Source organism: Cuculus canorus, chromosome 15 (genome assembly GCF_017976375.1).
Source record: "Cuculus canorus isolate bCucCan1 chromosome 15, bCucCan1.pri, whole genome shotgun sequence".
NCBI classification, from domain to species: Eukaryota; Metazoa; Chordata; class Aves; order Cuculiformes; family Cuculidae; genus Cuculus; species Cuculus canorus.
Window position 1 is genome coordinate 14,903,800 of NC_071415.1, and position 13,144 is coordinate 14,916,943.

At 40.4% G+C, this 13,144-nt stretch overlaps 1 protein-coding gene across 1 annotated transcript in view; it reads right to left on the bottom strand.

Moving 5' to 3' along the window:
* Positions 1–3,184: 3,184 nt before the first annotated feature.
* CYTH3 (cytohesin 3) overlaps positions 3,185–13,144 on the bottom strand; it is a 52,115-nt gene continuing 42,155 nt past the window's right edge. Inside the window, exons 10-13 of the mRNA XM_054080459.1 lie at positions 7,902–7,978; positions 7,754–7,825; positions 7,467–7,621; positions 3,185–6,840 (exon numbers count right to left, since the gene is read on the bottom strand). Of these exons, the coding sequence (XP_053936434.1) occupies positions 6,768–6,840; positions 7,467–7,621; positions 7,754–7,825; positions 7,902–7,978 (377 nt within the window). The 3' untranslated portion in view covers positions 3,185–6,767. The remainder of the gene's footprint in view (positions 6,841–7,466; positions 7,622–7,753; positions 7,826–7,901; positions 7,979–13,144) is intronic.

Consider the following 13,144-nt stretch of genomic DNA (forward strand, 5'->3'; position numbering starts at 1 on the left):
AACCACCTACCTTTCCTGTATCTGACTTTTATTTCCTCTTTTGTCCTTTGGCTCCGAGAGTTGGTGTCTTGTCTCTTGTCCAATGAATATCTCTGGCGCAAATGCATGAAAGGAGTTGAAGCGTTCACTCTGTACCTCCAGGGAGAGCTATGGAAGCAACAACTGCCTGCCCTGGCTACTGAGGGAGAGCAGTTGGTGACAGCTTCAGATTGGAGCTGTGGAGCAGCAGAACGGGCAACTGTAGCAGCGGAAGCTGTTTCCGACTGGGGGAGTTGTTTGTTCCCTGCATCCTGGGTTTCCTGAGCCAGAGTCTCAAGTACTAAACACTCCAGGTTAATTTACGGATGGCACAGCATCAGGTTACAGCTCATCAGGTGCCTCCAAAGAGAAGGGACCCTAAAGAAAGAAATCCCTGGGCAATTGTAGCTTTAGAATCTGTTTCCATCCCCCATGTGCTCTTCACGTACTGTCCACGTGACAGTTGGTCCGATGGTATTTCAGGGGCTGGGGTCTACTCGCTCCAGGCAGGCGGCCTCCCTGCCATTCCCAAGGGATGTGACCCCCCTCCCCTGGCCCAAACTGGCTCTGGGGCCCCACTCTGTGCAACCCAACAGCACCTCAGCACAAGTTCATCATGCAGATGAAAAGCCCACAGCCAGGGCCCCACAAATGCAGCCAACACCAAGCGAGCCCGCGGGAGCGCCCAGCCCGTCCCCATGGCTGAGCAACCAGCTCCGAAAGGCTGGGCCAACTGCATCTCGCATCAGAATGATCCAAACCCCTCAACAGATCAACCTTTGTCTGATATTCTAAGCAGAGTTCACAGTCTGTCAAGACACGATCATTTTCCATTACTTCATATCTAAGATGATTATCAGTAATAGGTATAAAAAAGCTAGAACTAATAAAACTATTATAGGATGTAGTTACAAATCCCAGTTGCCCGAGTGACAATCCACAAAGAGGTCCCCACCAAAGACATCTTCTATCCTTTTTCAGTTTTTCGAGTATGTGGAGCATTTCCTCTGTACTGTGGTGGACAGTAACCAAAGATTTTTTGTCCACTGTTCTGTACGTATTCCAAAAATGGGAACAAATCATCCTGTTGTAAAAATTTCCTCACTAATGTAGATTCATTCCAGTAGTGTCTGGCAATAAACACTGGCACAAGGTGTAGTTCGATTGTAGCAATTGCTGAGACATAATGGGGGTGGAATAATTAAAGCCACATCATATAGTTGTAGCAAAGTTAATCTTATCTGCAAATATGAAATCTCAACAGGATTTTATACAAACACATCCTTTGCCAATATACATCCTGACGAGGGGATTAATCAGGATGGATTTCAAAATGGCAAAGATTTTGTTCCTTATGAAGAAAAATTCTTTTCTGGGTGTTTCTCCTGTCTGCCTTTTTTCCATTGTTTCCAAGTTATTTCTATAGCATAACCTGGCTGGGGATCACGTCATGAGGCTGGTCAAGTGAAGATATTGCTGAATTGTGTTAGAACACCAGATCTGGACTATGTGGTTCAAATCACATCTGCACACCGTTCTTGATGAGGTTACAACTGTTTTTTCATTCCATATATTCCACACAGGCCACTGATAATGCTTTGTGTGCAAACCAGGAACTATTGTCCTTCAGTTTGAGGGCTTAAGTTTGCTGCATCTACAATTTTATTCTGAAAATGCAGTATGGCAGGAAAGCTGAGTGTTCACACGTTCTTCTTGTAAAATTTAATATAGCATTTGTCTCTTTAACAAGGAAAATTGAAGGAAGAGAAGTGAACTAAGGCCTTCAAATACTATTGTCGATAAAGACAGACTGTTTATGATACTAACCTCTAAATAATCCTTATTGCACTGAAAGTGTCTCTGTCCTAGCTGATAAATCAGGTATCAAACAGAAGAAAATGCATCTGCTGCAATGCTCATTTGGCTTTGGCGAATTCTCCAGCCAGCAGACGGCCAATTTGCTCTTTCCTAAACCAGCCACAAGTGACTATCTGGCAAGTCAGGGGCATCGCAATGATTCGGCTGTGCAGGCGAAAGATGTTCACTGACAAATCCACTTCAGTACTGCTGCTTGCAACACCTGGGCTGTGAAAAGCAATTTTTTTAAGTCTTGAGAATTCTGGTATTTCACTAAACCAAACATTACCAGTATTGACCATCAAAGCCGACATTACGTATGCTGACTATCAAACCCATGGTCTTCCATATGTTTTTATGAATTTTTTTTACTAATTTTTCACTTGAGTCTCTGTTGTCTCTAAATGCCTTGTTACAAATTCATACTATGATTATTTTTATTATTAAATTCTATCAAACTGATGCACCTATTACTAAGCTCAAAGAGGGTAGATTTAGAATCACTATTAGGAAGGAATTTTTTACTGTGAGGGCGATGAGGCCTTGGCAGAAGTTGCCCAGAGAAATCACAGATGGCCTCGTTCTTGGAGGTGTTCAAGGCCAGATTGGATGAGGCTTTGAACAACCTGATCCAGTGGAAGATGTCTCTGTGATGCCAGTGAGATCACAGCCCGGCAGGTGTATGTGCACGTCTATAACTCCTCTTGTTTATTCCCTGTGCTAGTCGCGTTTACACACAGGCACTTCAGCCGGTCTGTGATGAAGCTGACTGGCTGGAGATCCTTTGTGCTGCTCTTCAGATGCTCCCCTGCTGTCCCGTGATCCTTCTACAGGCTCTGGGATCAAACTGGTAGGAGTGGGATGGACTGAGGTTCCCATCCCTCAGCAACTTTAGTTTAAAGGCCTCTTGCCCAGCCTGGTCAAGCCTGTGACCAAGGATGTTCTTCCCCTTCTCCCACAGACAGACCCCAGCAGCCTGGGTTTCTCCACGGTCTAAGCAGCCGCAGCCCTGGTCCCACAGCCCTTTACTGATCTGCTGGACTCGCCTGGCCCTTTCAAACCCAATCCCTTTAGAGGATTGATGAAACGAAAAACTACCTGTGCTCCGGAGTCCCTCACCACAAGATTGTTAGTAAAATAAGGATGCTGCTTAGGCAAATCTTCAACTCCGCGCAGTTTACCCAAGGTCTGCCATTTGTGATTAGAGCAGGTAGCTTTGTCCTAAAATATATAAATACAGCACAGTTAAAATGGATTTTATTTAAAGTTAAAATGGAGTTATTTAACATGCAGTCGAAAGATCTTCTCTCTGAAAATTTAAACTTGATCATTTGAATGGAGTGTGCCTAAAGGGAGGGAAAACAGACCTTTGCCTTACAAGAGCAGTTGTAACACATACTGTAAAATCAAACCTTAATCTCTATAAAGAATAGCAGCAATTACCTCCCATGTATTCTTGGTAAATGAGGAGCTATAGAACAGTGTAGTTTGACACTTTATTTTTGAGAAAACCTCCAGACTTAAGTAACGTGATAAATGAAAACATTAATATTGCAGTGGATTTACACAGAACGTCACATTTTTAACAATGATTGATACCGAGTATTTGTCATGCAAATCACTTGTGTACATGAAGTAATACCTATATCAATACATATCTGTACAGTATTTACATTTTATATTTAAACTCTAGCTAGAAACATTTTCCAAGAAAATATAGAAATGAAACTGGGAAGCCACAAGTCTTAATTTGTAGCATTTGGTCTACAACAGACCTAGCTTTTCCAGCAAGCATATCTACACAGATATGTAATAAATCGTAAAAATATGCACTGGGTTTATATATGAAGCATTATAAATGCTGCTCAGTTTACAAAGGTTCAGTTTTGTACCAGTTTAAAACAGTTCAAAATGTTAAGTGGCGTACAGCTTATTTTGTTAGAATATTGCAAAATTTTAAGTCAGTCCAGCTGAGCTTAAGAGTTATATACACAGTTCTCTCCCTGGATTGCACTGGCAACGTGGCTGATGTTAGTGGCCAAACGGTTCAGGCACTGAGCGAAGCCGTGCGCGCGGCAGGAGCAGGAGCGGCTCTTGCTGGTCCCTGGAGTTGTAAAGGGCAATGTTAAAAAGAAAGAGATGGAGAATTACACAAGTTTCAGTGCAACAGGAAGGGAGACGTCTGTTGTCCCCAGAGGACTTTCCTCAGCATGGCCAAACTGTAACAGATATTGCCTTAGGCCACTGAGCAGCTACTCTTAAGCAGCAAGCCCTGTACTTGAGGCCAAATAAAGAAGGAAAAGGTTGAGAGATTTTTCTTCACCCTCATGGACAGTACCTGATTTGGCCAAAATTTTCACAAGCCACTTTGTTTTACTGGCCTCGTGGCCAGTGGAAATTTTGGGCCAGTTTCACTCCCTGTTAATACTGTTACAAAGAACATTGGAAATCAAATATTATCACACACAAGAATGCTATTCCATTAGCTTTGGTGAATTAAATAGATATATCAAGCACCACAAACAGCTGCTTAAGATGTTGCATTTTAATGCTAAGAAATAATATATTTTGTCCTATAATATCCTCGGTTACATGTTACTCTAAATAATTATTTCTGCCCGATGTAAGAACTTCAAACTAAATACAACAAATGAACTCTCAAGGCATTTCCTTCATGCTATAGGCAGACATCCTCACCTGGTTAAATAAATAGATTTTCTTGAAGGTGATATTTCAGAAAATAAGAACTGATGCAAAAAGTGCTTCAGGGCTTATTAATGCTTCTGTGAGCTCACATTTCTCCAGAAATACTTTATTTTCTGCTTTTCACCTTTATACTCATTAGTACCACTGATTTTGGCTTATCACTAGTTCCACTGCAAACCTACTTGTCCAAAGCTAAGACTGATGTATACATTGCTTGAAAACAGAATTTCAAGTTGCGGAACAGATGACTCAAACCAAGTGATGTCAGCGTATCTCTAACCATGCTGCTTTGCAAACACAGGACATGCAATGTAATTAATTTCTATGAAGAGTTTAAATGTGTTCCATGAAGCAAAGATGTCCCCACACTGATACTTGTTCTAGGATTGTACCTCCTTTGGTTGAGTTTTACTTAGATTTGAACATTCATCCAAGTAGACTGCGATGCCACACACTCTGGGAAAACTCTAAGGTATAGAAAAATTTACTTGGTTCTTTTCCTCTCTGTCTTTTTGGCAAACATGCACTAAAGCAAAACATTCACATGCTGACACCGCATGCAAAAGAAGGCAAATTAGCAAGACAGGAACAATGAAACAGACTCTCCCTTCCAGTTAAAAGGAGATTTGAAACAGATGAACTTCCTAAGTCTGTGGTTTTGCCAGTGCAGTGCAGTTCCCTAGAACATATCCAGAGATGCTTCTGAAACTCCAACAAGCAAAGCTGCTTTGACAAAATATTTGGTCTCCTAAGCATTCATTGGCACTGTAGGCATGGCTCAGGTTTAACAAGTTTGGGAAAAACTGAGTACTGACAGAAGAAGTAGGGTCCAAATAAACAACTTTTTTGCTCCCCTTTTGGAATTAGGGGCTTTACTTTAAGAAAAGCACTGTGGTAACATTTGCCATAGCAGCTGACATGTTCCTGAAAGTTCCATGACGATAAGTACAACCACAGCGAGATCTTCCATAAACTATAAAATAAAGGAGACACGTGCTTGTGGGGGGGGTTCACTAAGATGTAAGACGTTAAGTTAAAATAAGGATGTTTAATCATTTCCTCAATTTCAACTGCTGAAGCACAGATCTGAAAAAACGCCTTGAAGAATGGAATAAAAATACTGAACTTTTCTGTATGTCCAAAGTTTGTTATTAAGCAACAGAAATCCTGATAGCGTTAACTATCCAGGGCTGTACCTTACAGCAAGATTTCACCTTCCTGTTTTTTCCCTTTACAAACAGGAAACGTGAAATTGTTTGGAGGTGTTTTCACACGCAAAGCCTCAACTTGTGCAAACCCTGTCATCTTACTCTTTTAGTAATAACTTACTTAGTGTCAATTAAACTAGAACATATCTGAAACATAAAAAAGATTTTACTACATAAAAAAGCAGATTAAACCAGTCATTAAATCTTACTGCTTATTGTAAGTGTATGAGCAGACGGGAATGAGTTTTAGCTTACTGGCAAATATCAAACCGCATCTGTAGTTAGTGTCATGTCGACAGACTCAAACCTTTGCTGTTGGGACCTGCCTCTATTTCAGTGCATACCAACCAAACCTTTTGGCACAACTAGTTAACTACGTAGCTGTCAGTCTAGAACAGAGCTGCATCTCTGAGGAAGAAGAAAAGCTATTTCCATAAAGACAGGAAAGCAAATCTTAAATGAAAGCTTCACTCAGCTGTTCATCCACTGCGAAACACACAAGACTTGAAGATTATATTGAGATTGTGGGTTTTCTGCTTATAAAAAAAACCCTAAAGGCTAGATCGCACTGTACCCACTTTTGGTGCTGCATTTTAGTGAGAAATGAAAGTCTTATAATCACTCCTCCTTTTAGGGGAAGTGTGCTCAAATAACAGGTAGAGGACATTTTACTATTAGCTCAAATTCCTTCCCCCCCCCCCCCAAGTAAACTGGAGTTAACACTAATAAGTGAAAACAAGGCTTCCATGTTTTCAGTTGAATTAAGGTCCAATATAAACATCCACTGGGATTTGAAGCTTCCTTCAAATTATATGCCAATAACTGTTACTCCCTGAAAGGTTTTGCCAAGTTTTACCTCCTAGTAAAGTGTATACATATATAAAATTTACAGTTATTGTCTTCATTTAGTTTTACATTATCACTCCACTCTATTCTCATGTATAGCTTGATGCAGGTATACAAGTTGCTGAACATGTTCTATTTCTTATTCGCAATTCTTCGTTTCCTTGTTGCCAGCATGTCATAAAAGGGATCCCTGCTGATACTTGCTCTAGAAGAGAAAAAAAAAGAATCATCAGTTTGGTTAACAAATGTCTGGTTTCGAAAACTAAAACTATTTTGTTTTCTCTTCCCTATGGATGATTCCATGCTCTTAGTAAGATAATGGATGGTTGACTTGTAAGCATCGCAAATATTTCTCCACAAAAACACATTATTCAGTTTTGATTTGTTAAGAGCTCATACCTTCATCCTGACCATTACTTCCATCTTTAAGTATGGGTCTGTTTTATAAGCCTGACAAGATAAAGTCAACCTGTCAAAGTTTAAAGCTGCACTGTGAACATGATTAAGACACCTGTCACTGAAGTTTACTGTTTACTGTGAAGTACCAATCTAACACATTTAGGGTTAAAGATGATTCACACACAAGGCTTTAACATTTGCTTTAAATAAAACCCAAACAAACCCATTCTCCTTATTGGAATTAGCAGCACTATTTCATTAGGCCCAGACTTGCATCTTGATCTGTCAATCCCACATAGCTTATCATTAATCCTATAGGACATTGCCACATCAGAATTCTTCACATGAGTTACAATACAAATTCTCTTAGTATCTTACCCCGCTGAGAGCTTACACCTCATTTCTGAAAGACATTTAAGACTTGAAACTCACTTGATAGATTTAATCCACTCTTCCTTTTCTTCTGGGGTGGGAGCAGATATTCTGTACACTACATGGTTGCCTTCCACCACTCGACCATCAGCTTCTGTTTTACACGCTTTAATTACTTGACCTTTATGACTGGGGTTATAAAGCTCAAAGCAGTTCTGGAGGGTAAAAACAAAGAAATAAATTAAAAAAAACCCAAAACTGACAAACCTCCTCAGTTAACACTGCAGCTAAGTTCAATACAGTTCACTTATCTTCATTTAAAAAAAAATATTATGAAAATATCTTACTGGTTTCCTAGGGTCTTCAACTTCTCTTATACTAAGATTTTCTAATGGAATAATTCCTCTAGGCTCTTTGTCCTAAAACATTAGGAAAACATTATTAGCCACTTAAGTATCTTGATCAATGATGAACTTCACTGTAACGTATACTCACTGTTGTGTATTCAAAGTAATACAGGCAGTTATCGGTCAGAATAAACCATCTCCGTTTCCATGTTTTCACTCTTCCCCCTACAATCAAAAGGTACAGCTGAATTAAATATGTGTTGCTGTCACGGCTTCAACAACGGATTTAGTTTTGCTTGTTTTTAAAAATATGGCTTAATTACTTAATCATGAATGGATCAGGCACAGATGAGCTAAGGCTAAAGAACCATGGTACTATAAGTCCTGTACTAAGATCAAACTCCCGAGACAGCATTAACTATGGTGTTGCTGACCAGCCACAAAACCTGCATGCTCTAAAGCTGTAAATGTTGCCTCTCTCCGAGAATGAATGAACCAGCATGGCAGTCAGGCCTGCTTCCCCTGTCTCTGCCATGGCAGTTGTTTACCGCATCAAAAATATTAATACTACACAGCCCTCAGAAACGCAGCCCATGCTGCTACGGCAAAGGGAGGCCAATCGCCAGCAAAACCAGTAACTGGGTTCTAGCACCAGGACCACAGCCTGTCTTGCACAAGGAAAGGGTCCCATCAATAAAATTAAGGACACTTTATCACCTTCCTTTCACTGCACTTGTGAGCATACATGCGATTAAGAACCAATCTCTACTTTCAGAGTTAACACCAAGTGCATAAGACACTTATAAACATTATTAGCAGAACAAATATGATGTGTCATCCATAGGAACAAATGCTAAGCCAACATGTACCCCTATCACTTTTCATCATTTAGTCTTTTAAACGTATCCCCTTTATGGGTTAATATACCATTGACTATCCTTGACAGAAGAAACAGCTACTGCTCTAAAAACGCCAATTTTTCCTGCATTAATGATTTAGACAACTGCAACCACAGAGCTTCTCTTATCTTACACCTGCTAATGTCACACTGTTCCTTTTAGAACACACACATTATTGCCTTGGCCTTTTCGGCTGGTTTTCTGCCATTGGCTACTTCAGAACATGCCTAGCATTCCACAACTACATTATTTAAAAACTCATTTCCAGTTTATCTACAATTGTTTTCCAAAAACCAATTGCAGATAAAATCATTTCCATATTATTAGGCTTAGTTCCACCACAGTTAGCCGACTTCAGGATTTTGTCACCAACTGTGCATCATCCATTCAACAGAGATACAGTCTCCTCAACCCAACATCTCAAAACAGTTGATCTTGCCATTGATCACCCGTGCATAAAACAGTACCATTAAGAGACACAAGGCCCCCAACTTAACCCAAGTCATGTAACTAAATCAAGACACAAGCATCACTTTTTAATCTTTTTGTTCTACTTCAGATAGGTTCTTGTTTAATACAGAAATCCAAATCTTGTTAAGTTAAAGAACAGTTCTAGGAATATCATGAGATATCTTGATACCAGCCTACTACGTTTTTGCATTGCAGACCAAATATGTTGTATGTCGTTCCTTTTGCTCGGTCTCATGACCTCTACGACAACCCAGTGCTAACACACTGCAATGTTCAATGTACTCAAAAAATTTCACGTTTCCACCACACGCACACACATCTTAAGGAGAATTGAATCTGCAAGCAGGTGCGGTGAAATAAGGCAAAATAGTGCACGATGCAGAAGCTGTGACAGAATGAATGGCTGAGTGAACGGGAGACAGTGAGGGAAGAACTGGTGGCATTTTAGTACAAGCACTGTGACGCATCCTTGAATAAAGCATTACAGAAGCATTCAAACTGGGGCATAAGTCACTAGAAAAATTCCTTTCACCTTGACTGAGCGCTGGTTCACCTGTCAGGAAGGATTCAGGCAAGACGTGGAAAGCTGGCAAACTTATGCTTGACTCTCTTCCAGATCAATGAATAAGCAGCAGCCAAGTCAAGACAACTAGCAGGGCAGCCCCTGCTATCGCCATAACAGGATCTTGTTTTGTATAACCCAATGTTCACTGCCACAATTTTAAGTCATGTTCCGCTCTTTCAGGTTACAAATTAACATAATTTAACATTTTTACAGAATAACAATGTCACCACATTTTTCAGGCTAACAGGTAACATCAGGCTTGCGTCTTTCCAGTAGAAAAACAACTCCAGAGGAGAGAGGATGAAACAAACAGGCAAAGAGGTTACCGTCCCAAAGGCAGCTTAAACCAAACAGAGGCATTTCTCATAAACTGTGCTATCATGTCAAAACACAACAAAACAATAATCAGGCCATATCAAGTTTTAAAAGGCCTGCTTATAATTTAAGGCAGAAACAACAGACTGAAAACACCCACCTCCTAGAACAATATGAAGTGAAAGCAGTAAATGACAGTTGGATTTGCTGAACCTTTTCCTGACAATATTCCCACTCTGGGAACACCAGACTTTTCAAGCCTGAAACCTTTCGTAATCATGACAAAATGAAGCTTTTGTCATGAAAGATTTCCCAGCTCCAGCGCAGGGCTGGAGCCAGAAAGAAGATGGAGTATCTGCAGCGACATCCTTCTTGCTGCTCCCTTCTCCCTATGACAGCCGTAGCTCGCCATGTTACAGCACTCCTGGGGCGTCACAGACACAGACCCTGCTCCATCAAGCTATGAGTGGCTCTTTTCTTCCAGGAAAAGGCAGCAAGGAAGGATTTTTAGGCTGGGTAAGGAACTCTTCTTACAGAGAAGTCTCTGTCTCCCCATTCCGTGACTCGGTTGCAGCTGTCAACAGCACAGAAACTATCAAAGCTTGAAAGGCAACCTAATCTATACTCAGCAGGTTTATGGGAGTCACCATATCATGCACTTAATATGCCTTTACAATGGGCTAAAAATCCAACAAACTGGTTCATATGGCTTTGCAGCCCATAAATACTGCACACAAGATTAATGGATAAGAATTCATCATAACAAAACATTGTTTTCCTTAGTTGAGGTCACTGTAGGATCACAAAACAACACAGAGTTTAGTACCATACTTCATATCTTATTCCAGCTTCCAGCCTTTTAAAGATAAAAACTGTAAGGTAGCAGAAAATGATCAAGAAAATCAGAGTATGAATCCATAAACATTTACAGAAACGGAGACATAAGTGAGGTGCCTCTCAAAAGATCTGATTAACTAAAATGCAAGGTTACCTCAAACAACAACAAAAAAGAAGCAAAATATCTCTTAGGTGGAAACCTAAGTAAACTACAAGAAAAGGCCACAACAAGGCAAAATATACAGAAGGAGGAACAGAAACCCCCTTCACCTGTGTAATTAAACAAAAGATTTTATTTTTTTTCAACTCTGGGCAACATACAAACTAGAGAACAAGGTAAAAGAAACCATCTACGCTAGAGGGAAAAACAATTGGCAATGACTCAGGGAATGCCAATTTAAAAATTAAAAAAGGCCTTAAGACTAAAGGCAGTAATTTATCTAAAGTTACAAAATTCTATCCAAATCTTCAGCAAGTTTATACAAAGTTCTAGAGGGGAAAGAGACACGCACGCAACAAGGACCATTTTCCCTTCTCAGTTCATTTAGATACCACGAGGTGGAACAGACTTGGGAACTGTACAGTTCTGCAGATGACTGGATGAAAGTTTGGGTTTCTATGAAAAAGAATTTTACCTTGACTGCAACATTAAATGCCTCAATTGAGAAGAGCGTCAGTTACCACCAGAGCCTGGCAGGTACCAGAAGGCACCAGTTTCCTGATCAACAGTTGTTATTCCCTCACCCTGGATTAGGGAAGAGAAACATTGTCCTCTCAAGGGCAGATGTGCTGGAGTAAGCACCCTGGTGGGACAGGCCTGGATGCAAAGCTTTTGGACAATCTCCAAGATCTCAGCAACTGTCTGACTGGCAGAAAAAGTTAACATCATCACGTGTCTGCTTTGAATCATTTCCTCTCCAGTTTGGTGGAATAATGTCACAGTTTCCTTCTAACTAGAACAGAGTATTATGCAAACCAAGCTATTTGCCAAGAGCAGCTGTTTTAGGCAAGGACACACCTCCCTGGACAAAACGATTGCAACTCGAGTGTTAGGACAGAGAACACAGACAATTATTGAGAATACCTTGAAGTGGATGGCAGACAATTTTATGTTACTAACATCACTAATAATTACGATGCAGAAAAATCTAAAAGCTCATGATGTCTCAAGCTGCTCTAAGTGAGGATTCACTAGCACTCAACAGCTTTCAGTTTTTCACTCATACCATTTGTTTTCATTACATCATGCTTCAAACAATGTAGAACCAAATGATAATACAGTTTTACCTAGACCAAGATGTCCATATAAAGGCACCAGCTGAGTCTAGACAGATAAAACCAGAATTGCTATCTTGCTGCCAAGTTTGGTACTTGGGCCTGGACAATTCAGAGCAGCAAACTCTCAAACAGCATTTCACACACACTCCCAGCTTGATAAAATCCAGCGTCTGGCTAGAGAGCTGGGTGGCCTTTAGGACAGATGAATTCTACAATATATTAAAGTAACATGATATCCACCTCCTGTCCAGAGGATAATCAATATGGTGAGCTAGAATACTAAAAAGGGGCACAAGTAGACAAATGGGAAGAGCTGACTATAAGAAATACCAAACACAAAATATTGTCTCAATATACTTGGGGTTGGGGGCTGTCTTAGTCTTATCTGCAGTTTTATATGAAAGTTTCTAGTTCAACTTTTAAGTATTACGGCAACTCAGCACATAAACTCTCTCGCAGGAATAGAGTCTCCTTAGCATTTCAACAATACCCAAACTTTTAAAATCATCCAGAACTGAAGGAAACTGTACCTATTTCACAAGAAGTGTTTTTCTAACAGAAAAGGCTGTAAAAATGCAAACAAAGTGGACTGAGATGGCACTCTAAAACTACAGTTTAAGCCTCCTAGCAAACAGGAACCTCAAAGCAGAAGAAAGAGAGAGGGAGAGAAAGAAAGAGAGAAAGAGAGAGGAAGGGGTCGGGGGGGAGGGGAAGAAATTGCCAGATTTCTTTCTGGTCACCGCATCTGAACTAGCAAAATCTGTTTGTCTGTACCAGTCTGTGTCTGCTGAAAAAACCCGCAGTCTTTCACGGAAGCACTTCATGCATTTACAGGCTGATTCACTGGAGGTTTCTGGACACGTTTCATTTCCTTATTCAAACAACCCTCATGCCGTGGGAGTGTTACGTGCAACACCCTTCCATTTCACACATGCTTTTACTATTAGGCTTTCTGTGCACTCTGATCAACATCATAGATAACAAGTTGGTTTTATCCACCTGCACCAGAGCCAGAGATGGATTGTA